Raw genomic sequence first — 21,794 nt, forward strand, 5'->3', positions numbered from 1 at the left:
AGTAAGGGTTTCATTAGGTGAAGACTCCATAATAAAAGTGATTCTTCCATGATATCTCCTTTCTTGTTATTTTTAGAAAAAAAGAAAGAAGGAAAAAAAAAAAGGGAGGATGGTGGAGGGACAGTCACTAGAAGGCACGGAAGGGCCGGAAGTTCATTCCCTCATCCAAGAGGGCCTCGAGCCCACAACCAGTGAAGATGCAGCATGGAACCTGTGCCATACCCTACCCTTCACGCCAGTAAACCAGCGCTCCGGGATAGCAGCCTCACATCTACCAAGCCACCTTGGCGGACAAAATAAAGGGCGGTCGAAAACCCACCACAAAGCATACCTCCTTTGGCTGCCACCTCCCAAAACAGGCATGCAGCTTCCAGAGATACACCCTTTATCCAAAGGGCACTCCGCTCACTGCTCATAAATCCGGGAAGGGAGCAGGGCACCTTCAGGCAATTCAGATTCCAGGGCAAACCAACCATCCCCAAGGGACCCCACGGAGTGGGATGAACCCTGGCACACTTCCCCCTACCTAGAAACCATGATGCCTGATGGGAGGACCCTAGAGACTACAAATGGGATGGGAAACAAGGGGAGGGTGGGGAGAGGGGAGGAAAGGGGGAGCATGGGATAGGGAAGGGGCAACTGGGGGGTAATAAGGTTCAGTCTGAGCAAGGAGACCAAAACGTCCAAGTCCTCAGACCCAGAGCCTCTTCACTGCGCCAAGGAGCCCCCTTGAAGAGGTGGTTTCGCTGAATCCTTTCATAAATGTTACCTTGCTTACACTCCAACAGCACATCAAGTCATAATTAATGTTAGTATCTAATGAATATGTGTATTTTTATTTTTTAAACCTAATTCTCTGTAATGGTAATTATCATAATGATCATATGGGAGTTCTGTATCCATAGTCCATTTACATTCATATACAATCCCAAAGAATTGTATTGCATCAATGCTACAATGAAATACATACAATACATAGTTACAAAATCAGCACATCTCACTATATTTTACATGGGCATGAAAGTTGTGCCATCAATAGGAAGGGAGAAAGTTGTAACATTCATAAAATGCGCTGATCTGAGAGATCACTCAGCACTCTTAGAAATAAGTTGAATACAATATTATATGCTAATACCCAAGCTAAAACAATTAAAAAAAAAATAAACTAAAACATAGTAAAACAAATTTCTGCTTTCAGACTAATCATGGATCAGCAGCAGCAGCAGCAGTTGCATATTACATTATGCTATACATGGGAAACTGACAGCAAAAATGGGCAGCAGTGTTCTCAATGTGAAGATTATGATAAGAATGAATGAGCCTGGCAAAATTAAGATGCAATGTTGTGTTATTACGTACTTTGTATCTACAGGATAATGACACCTTTTTTGTTATAATTTAACCAGGACATCATTTCTGGAAATTTCCCTATCTGACCAGGAAATTTGATTCACAAGGCTGTGGTAATCTGATAGAAACAAAATAAATAATTACATTACATTCAGAGAATTTGTTTTACACACATAAAAATGTGGGTAAAACAAATTCTCTGAGTTAGATTTGTCTTTTTAAGACAAAATTTTTGTTTGATTTGCTTACACTATAATTCCAAAAATGAGCTCTAAAAATCCATAAAGTACAATAAACCCTAACTAACACTAAATTTTCCCCTCTTTGAATAAATCAAACAAACCAAAATTTTATATATAGTTTTTTGGTGGATGCATGATGTACTCGTTTTTTTTGGCAAAAACTAGTCAAGAAATGAGGATTTTTAAAACTATAAATAAAGATTGATTACATTAATTTATTTAAATTTTTTATCTCATGTACAGATTTTGTTTCACATGCTGGTCAGGTGATTGTGCTGGGTGCTCTTATATCTCCAGTAAAAACTGCATGAGAAACATTTAATTCTACATTTGTCTTATGTAAGTTACTAATTTTAAATTTAAATGTTTTATTATTTTTTATAAGATGCACTATTTTTTTTCAATATGGTCAATTGGTGCATACATGGTGTATTAACCTTTTTATATTGTGCAATATTTTATTATAAAATTGCAAGAATATTTCTGTATGTGGTTACTTGGAGTATTTGTAATTTGCTTTCATTTTGTGGATAAAAAAAAAAGTAAAGAAATGCAGATTTTTGGAGAAGGGAAAGTTAAGACTATTTTCTGGCACTATCAAATTTTTTTCTTCAAAAATCAAGATTTCAAACAGGCTCATATTCTATAAGTTTGGATTTTTTGGAGTTTTACTGCATAACATTCATGAGTATCATCCATAATGCTCTTTGTAATCAATAAGTACTGTTTTTACATATTTAAATAACAAAAAATCCATTCCTATTTAACTGATAAATATGTGCATATATCTAAAATGTAAATTAAAAACTCAGAACCACTCAAGTGAAACCAAACGCCTCTGTTACTACCAGCCTCTGCGTGCTTCCTACTTCTGAGAGGCTGATGCGGTAATAATAACAGAAGAATAAAACTTGAAACTAATTCACAATTTGGAGAGGAAACTTTAGACCACATTTTGGTCCGATGTTTTGACTTGACAAATGTCTGGGACGAATTAACCCCTCAAGGGTCTGTGCCATAGTTATATGACTTTGAAGCCAGGGTCAGTGCCACAGTACTACATCATAGCTCAGCTCACTCAGATAAGCTGTGAGTGGTAAATCTGGGCCTAGATATGAAAGAATGGCTCTATGTGGTAAGTGTGCACCATAAAAAAAAAAAATCCTGCAGCACAGTGCATAATGAGAAAAAGACACTGCGATTGTGTTTTTGGAACAGCACCTTTGTAGTGTATTTTCCTATGGTTTTTATGGTTGTACTCACGGTTTCATAGTCTCATTTGATAGAATGGAAGACATATTACAGATGATTCTGATTGATTTTGGGAATCAAAAATAGCTTGAAACTGAGCTCAAAGTAGCGAAATGTTCAATTTTTGCTGATGTTCAAGAGTAAACAAATCACATTACAAATCCAATACACATCAACTGGTGGGTCTAATGTGTGTTCATGAATGCAGTGATATTATTTATACAATTATTACAATACTGCATAATAGTAAATCTATTTTTTGGAGTGACTAAAAATTTTTTGTGTGAATAAAAACTCATAATGGAATTCATGTGTAAAGCCTTGAAACATAACTAATGAACAGAGGAAATGTTATTTTAGTGCCAGGAATGCCTGCATTGTTTATTCTGGACCCTATTTTGAAAATGGGATATTTTGAACTTAGTATAAAATTGACCAAATTACCAATTTATGATCACTTTATTGGGTAGCTGAAATAGTTGACTGGGCAGTCACTTGTGCTCAACTGAAAAAATAGAAGGCAAACTAGCAAAATAGCTAAGAATTTGATCAACTGGAACAAAGTAATTGGCCTAAAATAGGAGTCAAAGAGGGTAAACTCACCAATGCGTAAATATCACTTACTCGGCAAAATTCGCTAAAGCATAATTTCATAAATTTTCCGTCAAATTTCTACGTTTTGTTTTATTAACTTGAGAAAAAGATTCCCTACTATTTCATAAGAAAAAAATACCAATTTTTTTTTTTTTTTAAATTCTTGGACTCTGTAGACACTTTTCAGATTGGGGGTCTGGACCCTCAAGGGGTTAAAATGAAGTCTCAAGTTTCCTTTTCAAATTGTGGGTAAGTTGTGAGGAAAAACAAGGACCAACACTAACCACCTTGTGTCCTAGTGTGGTGGATATCAGGCTAATTTGCCACAAAACAGGAGCAAAACAACAAAAATCTCAGCCAGGGTGTGTGTGAAAGAAGCTGGATGCTTGATAGTGCTAGATATGCCCTACCTTACATACCCCTGAGTGAGCCTGATGCATGGGTGAAAGGGAGTAGAAGGAATATAGGCTCAGTTTCTCAGGCATATTAGAGAAGTTGGCATGTCATGCTTCATAGCTCACATGATAAAACACTGTTGGTAAATTGTTCATTTTTCAAATTCTACTGAAATAAATTTCAGAAACACTGTTAAAAATTATACTAAATTTGTATAGAAATTTAATTTCTATTTCAACCTAAAATTTGTGAATACTATACTACTGTACTTGTACTGTTTCATCCTGTACCAATTTTAAAAACAAATGTACAATGCTACAAAAATATACATACAACACTAAATCTAAGAGAATAGACAAAGTGGAAAAAAATTACTCAAAATTATAAATACAGTAATAATGAAAACATTTAAATATTAAACACTTAACACAGAATTTTACTAACAAACACTCAACACATTTATAACATGAATAGGCTGTTTATTCTAACACCTGAGGAAACAGTACTTGATTTTATAATTTATTCTAACCAAAAAAATTCAACAGTTACAAGAGACAAAGAAAGCATGTTTGCATCACAAAAAAAAAAAAGACAAGGGAATGCACATACAGTATTTAAACAGCTAATTTTTCAAGAGCAATCCACATAATTATTAAAACACTGCAACACACAACAAAATACCAAAATCTGAGTACAGAATATTTAGGTTAATCTATTTCAATTGCATAGTTTGAAAGATAAAAAAAATGCATTTTGGCATAAAGTTTGACAGCCTACTTTGGAAATATAACCCCTCCAGCTTCGCATGTAAAGCATGTTTGAATCTCCCTAATGCTTTTTATCTTTGCATGCCTCCATCACCTTCTGTTTTCTTTAGTAGAGAGTTGCATTTTCTGTCAAGAGTTGATCTCTAGTAGCTAGCCTTCATAAAGAAACACCTTACTTGATACTGCTGTACTATTGTAAACAACCAGAGTTGGAATAGTTAACATGAGGAGGCGATGGGCTTCAATATTTAGGTGTGCTACAAAAGATTTATTGAAGGCTACATCTACACCAAGACATCTGTAAAATTTAACGATGCTGACATTTTCACCCTGCAAACAGATGGGTGAGGGGATGTCATTTGCTTGTTAATATCTTAGTTTTAGATGAAGATATGATGAAACCTAGCTGATTACAATTACTTGAACCTTGTTAAGAATGGGACTCTCTTTTTATGCCCTGTTGTATGTATCATGATGTCATCAGCATAGCTTATAGCTTTGCTGATGTGGAAGATGGCTAATGTAATTCCTATTTTTAAAGCAGGGGACAAGTCGCTACCATCAAATTACCGCCCAATAAGCCTAACCTTAATTGTAGGCAAATTACTAGAGTCAATTATAGCCGATATTATAAGAAGCCATCTGGATAAGCATAATTTGATTAATGATACTCAGCATGGATTCACGAGGGGCCGTTCCTGCCTAACTAATTCATTAACTTTCTTCAGTAAAGCTTTTGAGGCTGTTGATCATGATAAAGAATTTGATATTGTTTATTTAGATTTTAGTAAGGCTTTTGATAGAGTACTGCACCAGAGACTGTTAACCCTTTGAGAGTCTGTGCCGTAGATCTACGGCTTTACGTTGAGGGTCCAAACTGTAGATCTACACCATGAGCTCAGCTCACTCTGATAAGCTGTGAGCGGTAAAGTTGGGCCTAGATATGAGAGAATACATCTATGTGGTATGTGTGCACCACATAAAACAAATCCTGCAGCACACAGTGCATAATGAGAGAAAAAACTGAGACCGTAATTTTCGATTAACCCCTTGACTGTCACAACCCCAAATCCTGAGGTATCTCCTGGTGTCACAAAATTTCCAAAAAACAAAAAAATAATTTTTTCTTATGAAATGATAAGAGAATCTTTTCCCAGTTGTAATGACACCAAAAGAACGAAATTTGATGGGAAACTGACGGAATTATGCTCTCGTGAAGTTAGCGACCTCAGCGATATTTACGAATCGGCTATTTTGCCCACTTTGAGCCCTATTTTTGGCTAATTCCATTGTTCCAGTCGACCAAACTCATAGCTATTTCTTTAGAACTCCATTTTTTTTATCCCCTGAGTACAAGAAACTGCCCATTTACCAATTTCAACTACCCAATAACATGGTCAGAGATTTGCAATTTGGCCAATTTCACGAACATTAAAAAATATGACAATTTCAAAATAGGGTCCAGAATGAACAAGGCAGACATTCCTGGCTCTAAAATAACATTTTCTTTGTTCATCAGTCACGTCTCCAGGCCCCTCTGATATTACTCTTGCTTTCTATTTTGAATTTTTATTCATACAAAAAATAGAAGATTTACTGTCATGCAAACTACTGCAATATTGTAATAATTATATAAATAATGTCAACCCATTCATGACTGAACATTAGAATGGCTACTTGGACATTTATTGGAAAATGAAATCATTTGTTTACTTTTGAACATCAGCAAAAATCAAACATTTCCCCTACTTTGAGGTCCATTTCAAGGTTCTTTTCATAGTAAAACCAATCAAAATCACTTCTATCTCTATAATAAGTTTTCCAATCAATCAGATGAGACCAAGAAAACGAGAATACAACCATAAATACTATACAAAAATAGACCACAAAGTTGGCATTTCAATTAAACAAAAAACGGTTGGAGTTTTATTTATTCTCATTATGCACTGCATGCTGCAGGATTTTTTTTATATGGTGCGCACTGACCGCACAGACCCATTCTCTCACATGTGGGCCTACCAGCTTTCTCCTGCTTGATTTGAAGCCGCTACAATTTATGAGTATATATACGTCAAAAACGGTGGCTTGTAAGACGTATATATACGACCAAAACAGTCAAATGGTTAAAACAGCATATTTTCATAGTTTTTTTATAGATGTATTTGTGATTTCTTGGTCTCACTTGATATAATGGAAGATATACTACAGAAATAGAGATGATTTTGATTGATTTTAGTACTGAAAATGGCTTGAAACTGAGCTCAAAGTAGCGGAATTGTTAATTTTTTGCCGATGTTTAAGAGTAAACAAATGACCTCACACGTCTAATACACGCCAGATGGTGGGTATAATATACATTCACAAATGTGCTGATATTATTTATACAATTATTACAATATTGCATGACAGTAAATCTTCCATTTTTTGGTTTGAATAAAAATTCATTATGTGAATTAAAAATGAAAATGGAATTCATTTGTAAAGCCTGAAAACATAACTAATAAACAGAGGAAATGTTAGTTTAGTGCCAGGAATGCCTGCATTGTTTATTCTGGACCCTATTTTGAAACTGGAATATTTTGAACTCTGCACTAAATTGGCCAAATTACCAATTTCCAATCACTTTATTTTGCAGTTGAAACAGTTAAGTTGGCGATTTCTTGTGCTCAGTTGATAGAATAGAAGTAATACTAGTGAAATAGCTAAGAATTTGATAGGCTGGAATAAAGTAATTGGCCTGAAATGGGAGTCAAAGTTGGCAAAAATCGCCGATGCGTAAATATTGCTGACACATCAAAATTTGTGAGAGCATAATTTTGTCAATTTTCCATCAAATTTCATACTTTTTGTTTTATTACCTTCAGAAAAAGATTCCCTACCATTTCATAAGAAAAAATAACAAAATTATTTTTTGAAAATTCTTGGACACTGGTGCGCACTTTGAAATTTGGCCTTTGGACTCTGAAAGGGTTAAAGAAAGTGGCAGCTCATGGCACTGGGGGAAAAGTGCTGTCATGGATCGAGTCATGGCTCACCAATAGGAAGCAGAGAGTATGCTTAAATGGGGTTAAATCCGAGTGGGGATCTGTAACAAGTGGCGCTCCATAGGGATCAGTCTTGGGCCCATTGTTGTTTATAATATACTATATCAATGACCTTGATGAGGGAATTACTAATGATATGAGCAAATTCGGCGATGACACAAAGATAGGTAGGATAATTGATTCAAACGTAGATGTCACGGAACATCAGGAGGATTTAGACAAACTCAATTCCTGGTCAGAAAAGTGGCAGCAGTTCAGTGTAGATAAATGCAAGGTTCTGAAGCTCGGGAGTGTCCGTAACCCTAGTACAGTGGACCTTCAACCAGCGACTGCATCGATTAACGATAAATCTGACTAGCGATTCATTTAAACGCAAAAATTTTGCCTCGACTAGCGCTTAAAAACCCGACCAACGCTTTTCGTTCCATACCATATGTGTCCACTTTGGCCTGAGCGTGCCTCACTTGTCCCTTTGGTGCCAGTGTTTACAAGCCAGCCAGCCACCGCGGTCGCTTCCAAACATACAACTGGAACATTTCATATTATCACAGCCTTTTTAGTGATTGCACCTGCAAAATAAGTCACCATGGGCCCCAAGAAAGCTTCTAGTACCAACCCTACAGCAAAAAGGGTGAGAATTACTATGGAGATGAAGAAAGAGATCATTGATAAATATGAAAGTGGAGTGCGTATCTCTGAGCTGGTCAGGTTGTATAATAAACCCCAATCAACCATCGTTACTATTGTGGGCAAGAAAACGGCAATCAAGGAAGCTGTTCTTGCCAAAGGTGCAACTATGTTTTCGAAACTGAGATCGCAAGTACTCGAAGATGTTGAGAGACTGTTATTGGTGTGGATAAACAAGAAACAGATAGCAGGAGACAGCATCTCTCAAGCGATCATATGTGAAAAGGCTAGGAAGTTGCATGACGATTTAATTAAAAAAATGCCAGCAGCAAAGGTTGGTTTGAGAGATTTAAGAAGCGTAGTGGCATTCATAGTGTAATAAGGCATGGTGAGGCTGCCAGTTCGGACCACAAAGAGGCTGAAAAATATGTGCAGGACTTCAAGGAGTACATAGACAGTGAAGGACTGAAACCTGAACAAGTGTTTAATTGTGACGAAACAGGCCTGTTTTGGAAGAAAATGCCAAGCAGGACGTACATTACTCAGGAGGAAAAGGCACTCCCAGGACATAAGCCTATGAAAGACAGGCTTACTTTGTTGATGTGTGCCAATGCTAGTGGTGATTGCAAAGTGAAGCCTTTATTGGTGTATCACTCTGAAACCCCCAGAGTGTTCAGGAAAAACAATGTCCTCAAGGCTAATCTGTGTGTGCTGTGGAGGGCAAACAGTAAGGCATGGGTCACTAGGGACTTTTTCTATGACTGGTTACACCATGCATTTGCTCCCGATGTGAAAAATTACCTAATTGAAAAGAAATTAGACCTTAAGTGCCTCCTGGTATTAGACAATGCCCCTGGTCATCCTACAGATGTGGCAGAGCAGCTTTCTAGGGACATGAGCTTCATTAAGGTGAAGTTTTTGCCTCCTAATACCACTCCTCTCCTGCAGCCCATGGACCAGCAGGTTATTTCCAACTTCAAGAAACTCCCATCCCATCAATCATCACCAGATCTTCAATAAAGGTAAGTGTCATTAAACTGTGCATGTAATCTTCAGTTTGTGTGTATTAAAATTAATATTTCATGTGGTAAAATTTTTTTTTTTTCAATACTTTTGGGTGTCTTGCACGGATTAATTTGATTTCCATTATTTCTTATGGGGAAAATTAACTTGACTAACGATTATTTTGACTAACGATGAGCTCTCAGGAACGGATTAATATCGCTGGTTGAGGGTCCACTGTACTTATCAGTTAAATAATGTAGAACTTAGACATACAGATTGTGAAAAGGACTTGAGGGTTATGGTGTGCAGAAACCTTAAACCAAGACAGCAGTGGCTAAGTGTACATAACAAGGCAAACGGATTACTGGGATTTATATTTAGAAGTGTAAGCAACAGAAGTCTGGCGGCTATTTTCCAGCTTTATACATCATTAGTAAAGCCTCACCTAGATTATGCAGCTCAGTTCTGGTCTCCATATTACAGAATGGATATAAATTTGCTAGAAAACATCCAGCGTAGAATGACCAAATTAATACATAGCATTAGAAATCTTCTGTATGAAGAACGATTGAAGACTCTTAAACTACATTCACTTGTAAGACGAAGAATGAGGGGAGACATGATTGAAGTGTATAAGTGGAAGATGGGTATTAACAAAGGGGATATAAATAAGGTTTTGAGGATATCCCTTCAAGAACCCGCAATAATGGATTCAAATTAGAAGTGTAAACAACAGTTCAGCGGTTATATTACAGCTTTATACATCATTAGTAAGGCCTCACCTAGATTATGCAGCTCAGTTCTGGTCTCCATATAAGACCATAAGAAAGGAGGAACACTGAAGCAGGCCTGTTGGCCCATACCAGGCAGGTCCTTTACAATCCATCCCACTAACAAAACATTTGCCCAACCCAATTTTCAATGTCATCCAAGAAATAAGCTCTGATAGCTCTATCCACTCATATGCAAGTCCCACTCAAAGCCAACCCCTCCCACTCATGTATTTATCCAACCTAAATTTGAAACTACCCAAGGTTTTAGCCTCAATAACCCAACTAGGTAGACTGTTCCACTCATCAACTACCCTATTTCCAAACCAATCCTTTTCTACATCCTTTCTAAATCTAAACTTGTCTAATTTGAATCCATTACTGCAGATTCTCTCCTGGAGAGATATCCTCAAGACCTTATTTATATCTCCTTTGTTAATACCCATCTTCCACTTATACACTTCGATCATGTCTCCCCTCATTCTTCGTCTAACAAGTGAATGTAATTCAAGGGTCTTCAATCTTTCTTCATAAGGAAGATTTCTAATGCTATGTATTAATTTAGTCATTCTATGCTGAACGTTTTCGATTGAATTTATGTCCATTCTGTAATATGGAGACCAGAACTGAGCTGCATAATCTAGGTGAGGCCTTATTAATGATGTATAAAGCTGAAGTATAACTGCTGGACTTCTGTTGCTTACACTTCTTGATATAAATCCCAGCAATCTATTTGCCTTATTTCGCACGCTTAGGCACTGCTGTCTTGGTTTAAGATTGCTGTTTACCATAACCCCCAAATCCTTTTTGCATTCTATACAGCTAAGTTCAAGATTATTAAGCTGGTAGGTGCTAGGGTTATGGACATTTCTGAGCTTTAGAACTTTACATTTATCTACAACGAACTGCATCTGCCACTTTTCTTACCACGAATTGAGTTTGTCTAAATCCTCCTGAAGTTGTGAGACATCAACGTCTGAATCGATTATCCTACCTATCTTTGTGTCATCAGCAAATTTACTTATGTCACTAGTAATTCCCTCGTCAAGGTCGTTTATATATATCATAAGCAACACTGGGCCTAAAACTGATCCCTGTGGAATGCCACTTGTTGCAGATCCCCACTCAGATTTAACCCCATTTATGGACACTCTCTGCTTACTATTAGTGAGCCATGACTCGATCCATGACAGCACTTTTTCCCCAATGCCATGAGCTGCCACTTTCTATAACAGTCTCTGGTGCGGTAGTCTATCAAAAGCCTTACTAAAATCCAAGTAAATAATATCAAATTCTTTATCGTGATCAACAGCCTCAAAAGCTTTACTGAAAAAAGTTAATAAATTAGTTAGACAAGAACGGCCTCTCGTGAATCCATACCGAGTATCATTAATCAGATTATGCTTATCCAGATAGCTTCTTATAATCTCAGCTATAACTGACTCTAGTAATTTGCCTACAATTGAGGTCAGGCTTATTTGGCGGTAATTTGACAGTAACGACTTGTCCCCTGCTTTCAAAATAGGAATTACATTAGCCATCTTCCACATATCAGTCACTACACCTGTTTGAAGAGATAAATTAAAAATATTAGTTAATGGTTCACAGAGTTCCATTTTGCATTCCTTAAGAACCCTTGAAAAAAGCTCATCAGGTCCCGGTGACTTATTTTGCTTCAGTCGGTCTATCTGTTTCATAACCATTTCACTAGTGACTGTGATGTTACATAATTTATTTTCTTCAAGCCCACTATAAAAATTAATTACTGGGATATTGTTAGTGTCTTCCTGTGTAAAAACCGAGAGAAAATAATTATTTAAAATCGAGCACATTTCATTCTCTTTGTCAGTAAGATGCCCATAGTTATTTTTAAGGGGACCTATCTTATCTCTAACTTTTGTTCTATAAACCTGGAAAAAACTTTTTGGGTTATTTTTTGAATCCCTAGCAACTTTAATTTCATAGTCCCGTTTAGCTTTTCTTATCCCCTTTTCAATGTCCCTCTTAATGTCAATGTACTGATTCATAAGATGACCCTCACATATTTTGATATGCCTGTAAATTCCTTTCTTCTGCCCTAAAAGATATTTGAGCCTATTATTCATCCATTTTGGATCATTTCTATTTGATCTAATTTCTTTATATGGGATATATGTTTTTTGGGCAGCATGTATAGTGTTCAGAAAACTGTCATATTGACAGCTCTCGTCATTACCCCAGTCAACAGATGATAAGTGTTCTCTAAGCTCATCGTAATCTGCTAAGCAAAAATCTGGGATTGTTACTGAGTTATCCATACTATTGTACTTCCATTCATTGCTAAATGTAATTGATTTGTGGTCGCTAGCACCAAGTTCCTCAGAAATTTCTAAATTATTAATAAGGGATTCCTTGTTTTCCAGAACTAAGTCAAGCAAGTTATTTCCCCTTGTAGGTTCTGTCACAAACTGCTTCAAAAATCAGTCCTGAACTACTTCTAAAAAGTCGTTAGATTCTAAATTCCCAGTCAGAAAAATCCAATCAATATTACTAAAGTTAAAGTCCCCTAAAATTACAACGTTATCGTGCCTTGTGGCCTTAACAATTTCCTCCCAGAGTAGTCTTCCTCAGTCTCTATCCAAGTTTGGGGGACGGTATATCACACCTAAAATCAATTTTTCATGCCCCTCTGAAAATTCTACCCAAACAGACTCAGTATGTGTTTCAGACTTTATACCCATTTTTATGCAACAATTTAAACGATCATGGACATAAAGCGCCACCCCACCCCCCTTCCCACACTAACAGCACCTTTCAAGGCAGGTGAAATTGCCGACCTAGAAAATGTACAGAGAACTTTCACGGCGCGCATAACGGAGATAAAACACCTCAATTATTGGGAGCGCTTGAGGTTCCTAAACCTGTATTCCCTGGAACGCAGGAGGGAGAGATACATGATTATATACACCTGGAAAATCCTAGAGGGACTAGTACCGAACTTGCACACGAAAATCACCCACTACGAAAGCAAAAGACTTGGCAGACGATGCACCATCCCCCCAATGAAAAGCAGGGGTGTCACTAGCACGTTAAGAGACCATACAATAAGTGTCAGGGGCCCGAGACTGTTCAACTGCCTCCCAGCACACATAAGGGGGATTACCAACAGACCCCTGGCAGTCTTCAAGCTGGCACTGGACAAGCACCTAAAGTCGGTTCCGGATCAGCCGGGCTGTGGCTCGTATGTTGGTTTGCGTGCAGCCAGCAGCAACAGCCTGGTTGATCAGGCTCTGATCCACCAGGAGGCCTGGTCTCAGACCGGGCCGCGGGGGCGTTGACCCCCGGAACTCTCTCCAGGTAAACTCCAGGTTCCCAATACTTCTGCCTACTTGGAACAATTTAAAACCCTGAATGTGGCATTCAGCAGGCATGTCCCTATTTTTCATATTAAACCACGTCTCAGTTATGGCAAAAACATCAATGTTACCCACACTCGCAACTAATCTCACTTCGTCCATCTTATTTCTCGCACTACGACTATTAATACAGTGGACCCCCGACATTCGAAGGCATCGACATTTGATAAATCCGACATTCGATGCATTTTAACCCTTAAATGGTCCAAACGTATATATATGTTTTTTCAACATTTGAAAGTATGTAATAAAATGTAGATCTTCTTTCTTGTTTTACATTTGAAAATGTGTAAAAAAACTTTTATCTACATTTTTTTTGTTATATTTGAAAGTATGTAAAAAAAACGTAGCTCTACTTTTGGAGCACTACAGATTTGAACGTCGATCTGTTTGGACCGTTTAAGGGTTAACACAAAAATTTTGCCTTGACATTCGATGGAAAACCCGACATTCGATACGATTCGTACGAGATGTGTCCACGTGTGGCCTGAACTGCCCCGTGTGTGCCAGTGTTTACAAGCCAGTCAGTGTGCGTGCATCTAAGGATACATTCGGTACATTCCATATCATATTATCACTGTTTTTGGTGCTTGTTTCTGCAAAATAAGTAACCATGGGCCCCAAGAAAGCTTCTAGTGCCAACTCTTCGAGAAAAAAGGTGCTAATGACTATTGAAATGAAGAAAGAGATAATTGCAAAGTATGAAAGTGGAGTGCATGATGATTTGGTAAAGAAATTGCCTGCAACTAGTGGTGATGTGAGTGAAGTTAAGGCCAACAAAGGTTGGTTTGAAAGATTTAAGAATCGTTGTGGCATAAACAGTGTGGTAAGGCATGGTGAGGCTGCCAGTTCAAGTCCTAATGGAAGGGGATTCCCCGTCTAAACACTAACACCATCCACACTCTCCCCTCCTCCCATCCCATCAATCATCACCAGATCTTCATTAAAGGTAAGTGTCAATTATTCTATTGTTATTAATCTATTGTTAATGTTGTTATTGTAATTATTCTATTGCATTAAACTTAATATTTCATGTGATAAATTTTTTTTTTTCATACTTTTGGGTGTCTTGCACGGATTAATTTGATTTCCATTATTTCTTATGGGGAAAATTAATTCGACTTTCGATATTTTCGACATTCGATAGCTCTTAGGAATGGATTAGTATCGAATGTCGAGGGTCCACTGTATAATATATTTTCAGAAACCCTCCCTTCTTTTTTTTTCTTCCTTCTGATTCCTGTTCCTCCACTATGCCTGTTACTCTCCTTATCACCTAATGCCATTGGCTTTCCTATGTTCACCAATAACTCTTCCTCATCCTGCGTATAACTGGTTTCCTTAAAACTCACACTATCTCTATACTCAGAATACATTGATTTTCCACGAAAACCCATACCACTATGTATTTCTAGTTTAAAGACCTAACAGCTCCCTTCACTGCGTTGGCCAGTGCTCCCACTCGAAACCTAGATAAGTGAACCCCATCCCTGGCACACATGTCATTTCTGCCATAGAAGAGGTCCCAGTTGTCTATGAATGTTACTGCATTTTCCTTACAGTGTTTGTCCAGCCAGCAGTTGACACCAATTGCCCTGGACAGCCATTCATTACCAACTCCTCTCTTGGGCAAAATGCCACATATCACAGGGTTCCCACCCTTGTAAACCATACAATAACCAAAATCTGTAAACCCTGCATTGTAATCCTTATAGAGAATAAACTTTGATTTGATTTGATCTCTATTGCTGTCCTATACCTGCTAATCAGGTCTTCACTCCTATGTCTGCCAACATCATTGCCTCCCACACTAAGGCATGATATCGTCCAGACGGCTAACAATATCCCCCATCCCAGCCCCAAGAAAACATACCCTCTGCCTCCTCTACCTGTCCCTAAGACAAAATGCCCTATCCATAAATTTCACTTGACTGTCCCCAACTAAAACAATGTTCTTACCTTCACTGGTGGAGTTTGTAGTGACGTTTTCGATGATCTTCATTGGGGTTTCACGGGATGTTGACTCACCCTCCTCTCCCAATGATTCCTTGGTACTTATTTTGACGTTTCCAGTAGACAACACACATTCATCTGGTAGCACCGAAAATGCGTTGGAAGTCTCCACAGTAGTCTTCTGGATCTTCGTTGTTTCTGCCAGTCCAACAGTCTTCTTGATTTTCAGCTTTGTTCCATGTTGGCTGGCCACTGACCAGGTTCCTCTCTTGACCTGAGGACTCACAACAGGAGGATTACTTCGAATCCTCTTGTTTTCCTCTGTCAATTGCCATATCTCAAGCTTAGCAACCCAAAGCTCCTCTTTTAGCTGCTGGTAGAGTTGCTCAAGAGAGGACATCTTGTGCAGATTCAAGGAGAACACACTGCACAGATCTTCACAGAGCTAGGTACAGGTCACCACTGAGCTAGGTACAGGTCACCACTAAGCTAAGTACAGGTCACCACTGAGCTAAGTACAGGTCACCACTGAGCTAAGTGCAGGTCACCATACGAGCTAAGTACAGGTCACCACATGCAAATGAGTAAAAGGATATAAAAGCTATAACTTGGGTAGCATAAAAATAAGTTAGATAAATATTTCCATTGGAGGTTGAATTAGAGAAGGCCTGTTTCAGGTACTGCTGTCTTGGCTTTAGATTTCTGTTTACCATGACTCCCAAGTCTTTTTCACATTCTGTATGATGAAGCTCTACTTCACCTAGTTTATAGCTTTGAGGGTTATTTTCATTACCTTACACTTATCCACACTCAAAGTCATCTGTCACTTTTCAGACCAAGACATTAATTTGTCCAAATCCTCCTGAAGTTCATTGCTATCCTCCTCAGAATGAATTATACGGCCTATCTTTGTATCATCAGCAAATTTACTCATGTCACTCATAATCCCTTCATCAAGGTCAATGTAAATTATGAACAAGAGAGGGTCTAAAACTGATCCTTGTGGAATGCCACTAGTGACTAATCCCCATTCTGATTTGATCCCATTAATGAAAACTCTGCTTTCTATTGGTAAGCCATGCCTCTATCCATGCTAGAACTTTACCTCCTATACTATGAGCTGCCACTTTTCTTAAGAGTCTCTTGTGAGGTACTCTATCGAAGGCTTTACTAAAATCCAAATAAACAATATCGTATTCTTTATCACTGTCCACTGCCTCAAATGTTCTATTGAAGAACGTCAGTAAATTTGTCAGGCAGGAACGACCGCTCGTGAACCCATGCTGAGATTCATTAATCAAATTATGCTCTTCAAGGTGACTTCTAATAATGTCAGCTATAATTGATTCTAATAACTTGCCCAATATAGATGTCAGGCTTATTGGACGGTAATTTGAAGGAACGGACTTATCCCAATTTGAATATAGGAACCACATTAGCCATCTTCCACAACTCTGGCACATCACTGGTAAGGATGGACACATTAAACACACTCGTTAATGGCTGACTAAGCTCCATCTTGCATTCCTTAAGTACCCTGGAAAACAACTCATCGGGTCCCGGGGACTTATTCTGCTTCAGTTTCTCTATCTGTCTGATAACCATGTCCCTCGTGACAGTAATATTAGTTAATTTGAATTCATCTGGAACTGAATAATTGTTAATTTCTGGAATCTCATTTATGTCTTCCTGTGTAAAAACTGACAAAAAATAGTCATTAAATAGGGAACACATTTCCAGTTCGTTATCCGTCAGCTGTCCATTCCCAATTTTCAGAGATCCTACTTTTTCCTTCACCTTCGTCCTATACACTTGAAAGAAGCCCTTTGGATTGGTCTTTGATTCATTAGCAACTCTAATTTCATAGTCACGTTTAGCCTTTCTAATCCCCTTTTTTACTTCTCTTTTAAGCCAAACATATTGGTCAGTAAGGTTAACCTCTCCTCTTCTGACGCGCCTATAAATTTCCCTTTTCTCCCCTATTAGATGCTTTAGCCTCCTGTTAACCCATTTGGGATCGTTATTATTAGACCTAATTTCTCTCTGGGGAATGTATATACTCTGAGCACTGTGTACATTATTAAGAAAAAAATCATAAATGGAGATCCCTTCATAATCATAAGTATGATCATCGTCAATAAAATCATTGGCTAGATAACCCCAATCGAGATTTGACAGGTGTTTCCTAAGTCCACTATAATTGGCAGAACGAAAATCAGGGATTTTTACCGTATTATCATTATTCTTGTATTCCCAGCTAATGCTAAAGGTGATGGATATGTGATCACTTGTGTCAAGCTCTTCAGTGATCTCCAGATTATTTACAAGTGTTTCCTTATTTGACAAGACTAGGTCTAGCAAATTATTACCCCTGGTAGGCTCTGTTACACACTGCTTCAGAAAACAGTCCTGAACTGTTTCCATAAAGTCACTGGACTCCAGATTACTGGTCAAAGAATTCCAGTCAATTTGACTGAAGTTAAAATCCCCTACTATCACTATGTTATTGTGTCTAGAAGCCCTAACAATTTTGTCCCAAAGAAGTCTCCCTCTATCGTGATTCAAGCCAGGAGGTTGGTATATTACACCTAGAATTAGTTTTTCTTGACCTTCTACAAACTCTACCCAAACAGATTCTGTTACTGTTCCATCTATTTTTATACCTGTTTTTATGCAACAGTTAATATTTTCTCGAACATATAATGCAACTCCTCCCCCCTTCCCATTACATCTATCCACATGGAACAACTTAAACCCTTGAATACTACACTCAGCAATCATATCCCAACTCATTAAATCATACCACGTTTCAGTTAATGCAATGACATCAAAGTTCCCAGCACATGCTACCAAACGTAGATCATTAATCTTATTTCTTGCACTTCGACTGTTAGCATAAAATACCATCATATGTTTTTTCTTCTGCACATTTTTCCTATTTATCTTTGTTTTACACAATTTCTGAAATTATCATTACCCAGAGTTACTCCATGACAGTTACTATTATGATTCTTAATATCAGAGCATAAGTCAATATATCCATACTCATTATTTATCATTTCTAAACCCATACCTCTAACTAATCCTAGTTTAAAGTCCTAACAACCCCCTCAACTGAGCTAGCAAGAAAATCCACACCTGCCCTGGATAAGTGAACCCCATCACTGGCATACATGTCATTTCGGCCATAGAAGTTGTCCCAGTTGTCAATGAATGGTACTGTATTATCCTTACAGTGTTTATCCAGCCAACAATTAATACCAATTGCTCTGGACAACCATTCATTTCCAACACCCCTTCTTGGCAAAATGCCGCATATAAAAGGGCGCCCCCCCCCCTTCCTAATTATGTCTATTGCTGTCCTGAACCTTCTAACTAAATCCTCACTTCTACGCTTGCCTACATCATTGCCTCCAGGACTGAGGCAGATAATAGGATTGATCCCATTACCGTTCATGATGTTGTCAAGCCGGCTAACGATATCCTCCATCCCAGCCCCAGGAAAGCAAACCTTCTGTCTCCTACTCCTGTCCTTCAAGCAGAAAGCCCTATCCATGTACCTAACCTGGCTATCCCCAACAACAATATTCTTACCTTCCTTGGTGTCATTCGTTGTGACGTTCCCAGTAGTTGACTCACATTTGTCGGGTAGCACGGAGAATGCATTAGATGTTTCCGCAACAGTTTCCACAACAGTCTCTTTCTTCTTCATCGTTTCTACCTTTCCGTTTGTCTTCTTGATCATAAACTTCATTCCATGCTGTCCAGCCACTGTCCAGGTTCTCTTCTTGACCTGAGGACTCAAAACAGGAGGACTACTACGAATCCTCTTGTTTTCCTCAGTCAATCGCCGTATCTCCATCTTCGCTACCCTCAATTCTTCCTTGAGCTGCTGGTAAAGTTGCTCGATGGAGGGCATCTTGGTTCAGTCCAAGGAGAGTACACTAACGTCCTCACTGAGCTAAGTACACGTCACCACATTTCATTCTCCCAAAGCTGTAATATAACTGCTGAACTTCTGTTGCTTACACTTCTTGATATAAATCCCAGTAATCTCTTTGCCTTATTACGTGCGCTTAGGCATTGCTGTCTTGGTTTAAGGTTGCTGCTTATCATAACCCCCCAAGTCCTTTTTGCAATCTGTATGGCTAAGATTGAATAGAAATGACCCAAAATGGATGCATAATAGGCTCAAATATCTTTTAGGACAGAAAAAAAGGAATTTATAGGCACATCAAGAGGTGAGGGTCATCTTATGAACCAGTATATTAACATTAAGAGGGACAGTAACACTTTGACTGTCGCAGGCCCCCTTCTGAAACTGTCATTCTATGTCGCAAAATCGAAAAAAAATTATTTTTTCTTATGAAAATGTTAAGATTATTTTTCTGAGTGTTTTAGTCCAAAAAACAAATTTTTGCCATTAGTACTTACCGAAGTTTACAGAAAATGAGCCACATATGGAAACAGCGGCGACTGCCGCTCACCTGGTAAACTTTGGTTTACTTGTATTTGAAGGTTTGTTGTTTTTTTCACTATTTTATTTTTTCACATAGCTTATGTGGCCTGTGAGACCAAAGTAAGGTGCAATGTACATATACACTCGTTGCATACAATAAGCACACAAACATAATTATCAATATATTGGTTACAAAACTTGTTTACAAAAACAAACAATACAAAAAATTGTTTATTACTATTGTTCTATAATATATATACCAATGTACAGTCAACAAACATATTCCTAGAAGTTCTGCAGCTTGTGGAACTCTTTGAAACATGTTTTCACACACAATGGTGTTTTACACTCTCACATATAAAACCAGTGTGTGTGCATTTTTGTGGACTTTTTTTTTATGTGCAAAGACAAAACACCTTGTCTGAGCAGTTTTCTTCCAAGTATTAGCAGGCAGTTGAGTTATGTAGTTATCCTAGGTAAATGGTCGAGTGTCATCATTCCTTCCCTCCTGCATTCGTTTTCTACCTTCCTTCCTACCTTCCTGCATTCCTTTCCTACCTTCTTTCCTACCTTCCTGCATTCCTTTCCTACCTTCCTGCATTCCTTTCCTACCTTCCTGCAATCCTTTCCTACCTACCTTCCTGCATTCCTTTCCTACCTACCTTCCTGCATTCCTTCATTCCTTCGTCTTTCCTTACTTTTTTCCTTCCTTTCATCTCGTCCTTCCTTCATTCCTGCCTTCCATTCTTCCTTCTGGTTTCTATAATATATATACACATACATAGTCACTAGATACTTTCATATAACTGCTATTATCTTCATTCAGCAAACTTGTCTTGTGTGTGGGAGTGTGTGGCTTATAATTGTTTTGAGTCAGGAGTCGGCAGCTGTCAAAATGACATATCTCATTACTCACTCCCCCTACCGCCTGTCAAAACAATGGGGTCGGATGCTGCTTCCCTCCATTCTATCTAATTATCTTTCTCCCTCATTCTCTTTCAATCTGTCTCTCTCTTTCTATCTGTCTGTCTATCTCTGTCTCACAGGTACACATATATACAAGTATACATAGTGTAAATTACCTAGGATAACCCAAAAAATCCAGACAAAGTGCTATACTCTGCTTGAAGATGTGAGTAAAGGTGATGATGACACAGTCTTGTGGTTCTCTCTGACACAGAGAGCTAGACAGGAAGACAGGGAGCTTGGCAGACAGACAAATAGACAGACAGAAATGTTTGTGTACCAGCAAAAACAAAGCAAGGGCGACTGTCATCTAATCTTTTCTTATCAGCTGCACCCTCCCCCACCCTGTTTATGCTCATCAAACATCAGCTCTTATCAGATGTTATCTCCCCTTATCATGTCACTGTTATGGGGTGAACTGTTTTTTTTCTTGCTTCAAGGGAACAATATTATTACATCTTGAAGATTGAGACACTTATGCAGCATATGGGAATCTTTATTCAGGAAACGTTTCGCCACACAGTGGCTTCATCAGTCCAATACAAAGAGGAAGGCGTAAGGAGAGGAGGAGAATGAGGTAATCAGTCCCTCAACCTGGAGTCGATGTGTTCAGTCCATCAATCTTGTAGATTGATGGACTGAACACATCGACTCCAGGTTGAGGGACTGATTACCTCATTCTCCTCCTCTCCTTACGCCTTCCTCTTTGTATTGGACTGATGAAGCCACTGTGTGGCGAAACGTTTCCTGAATAAAGATTCCCATATGCTGCATAAGTGTCTCAATCTTCAACTTGTCGGTTTTTCAAACCATTCATCACACATTATTACATCTTCTTCTTCCTCTTCCTCCTCCTCCTCCTCCTCTTCCTCTTCCTCCTCCTCCTCTTCCTCTTCCTCTTCTTCCTCTTCCTCCTCCTCCTCCTCTTCCTCTTCCTCCTCCTCCTCTTCCTCCTCCTCTTCCTCTTCCTCCTCC

General features: G+C 38.3%; 1 protein-coding gene across 3 annotated transcripts in view; it reads right to left on the bottom strand.

Moving 5' to 3' along the window:
• LOC128706600 (monocyte to macrophage differentiation factor 2) overlaps positions 1–21,794 on the bottom strand; it is a 249,726-nt gene that overhangs the window by 62,238 nt on the left and 165,694 nt on the right. Inside the window, exon 7 of one of the 3 annotated variants that reach the window (XM_053801551.2) lies at positions 4,283–4,930. The exons of the other annotated variants lie outside the window; for them this stretch is intronic. Coding sequence (XP_053657526.2) covers positions 4,751–4,930 — 180 coding nt within the window. The 3' untranslated portion in view covers positions 4,283–4,750. Of the gene's footprint in view, positions 1–4,282; positions 4,931–21,794 lie in introns of those variants that run through there. 3 annotated transcript variants of the gene reach the window in all.

This window comes from Cherax quadricarinatus, chromosome 3 (assembly GCF_038502225.1).
Source record: "Cherax quadricarinatus isolate ZL_2023a chromosome 3, ASM3850222v1, whole genome shotgun sequence".
Taxonomy (NCBI): domain Eukaryota; kingdom Metazoa; phylum Arthropoda; class Malacostraca; order Decapoda; family Parastacidae; genus Cherax; species Cherax quadricarinatus.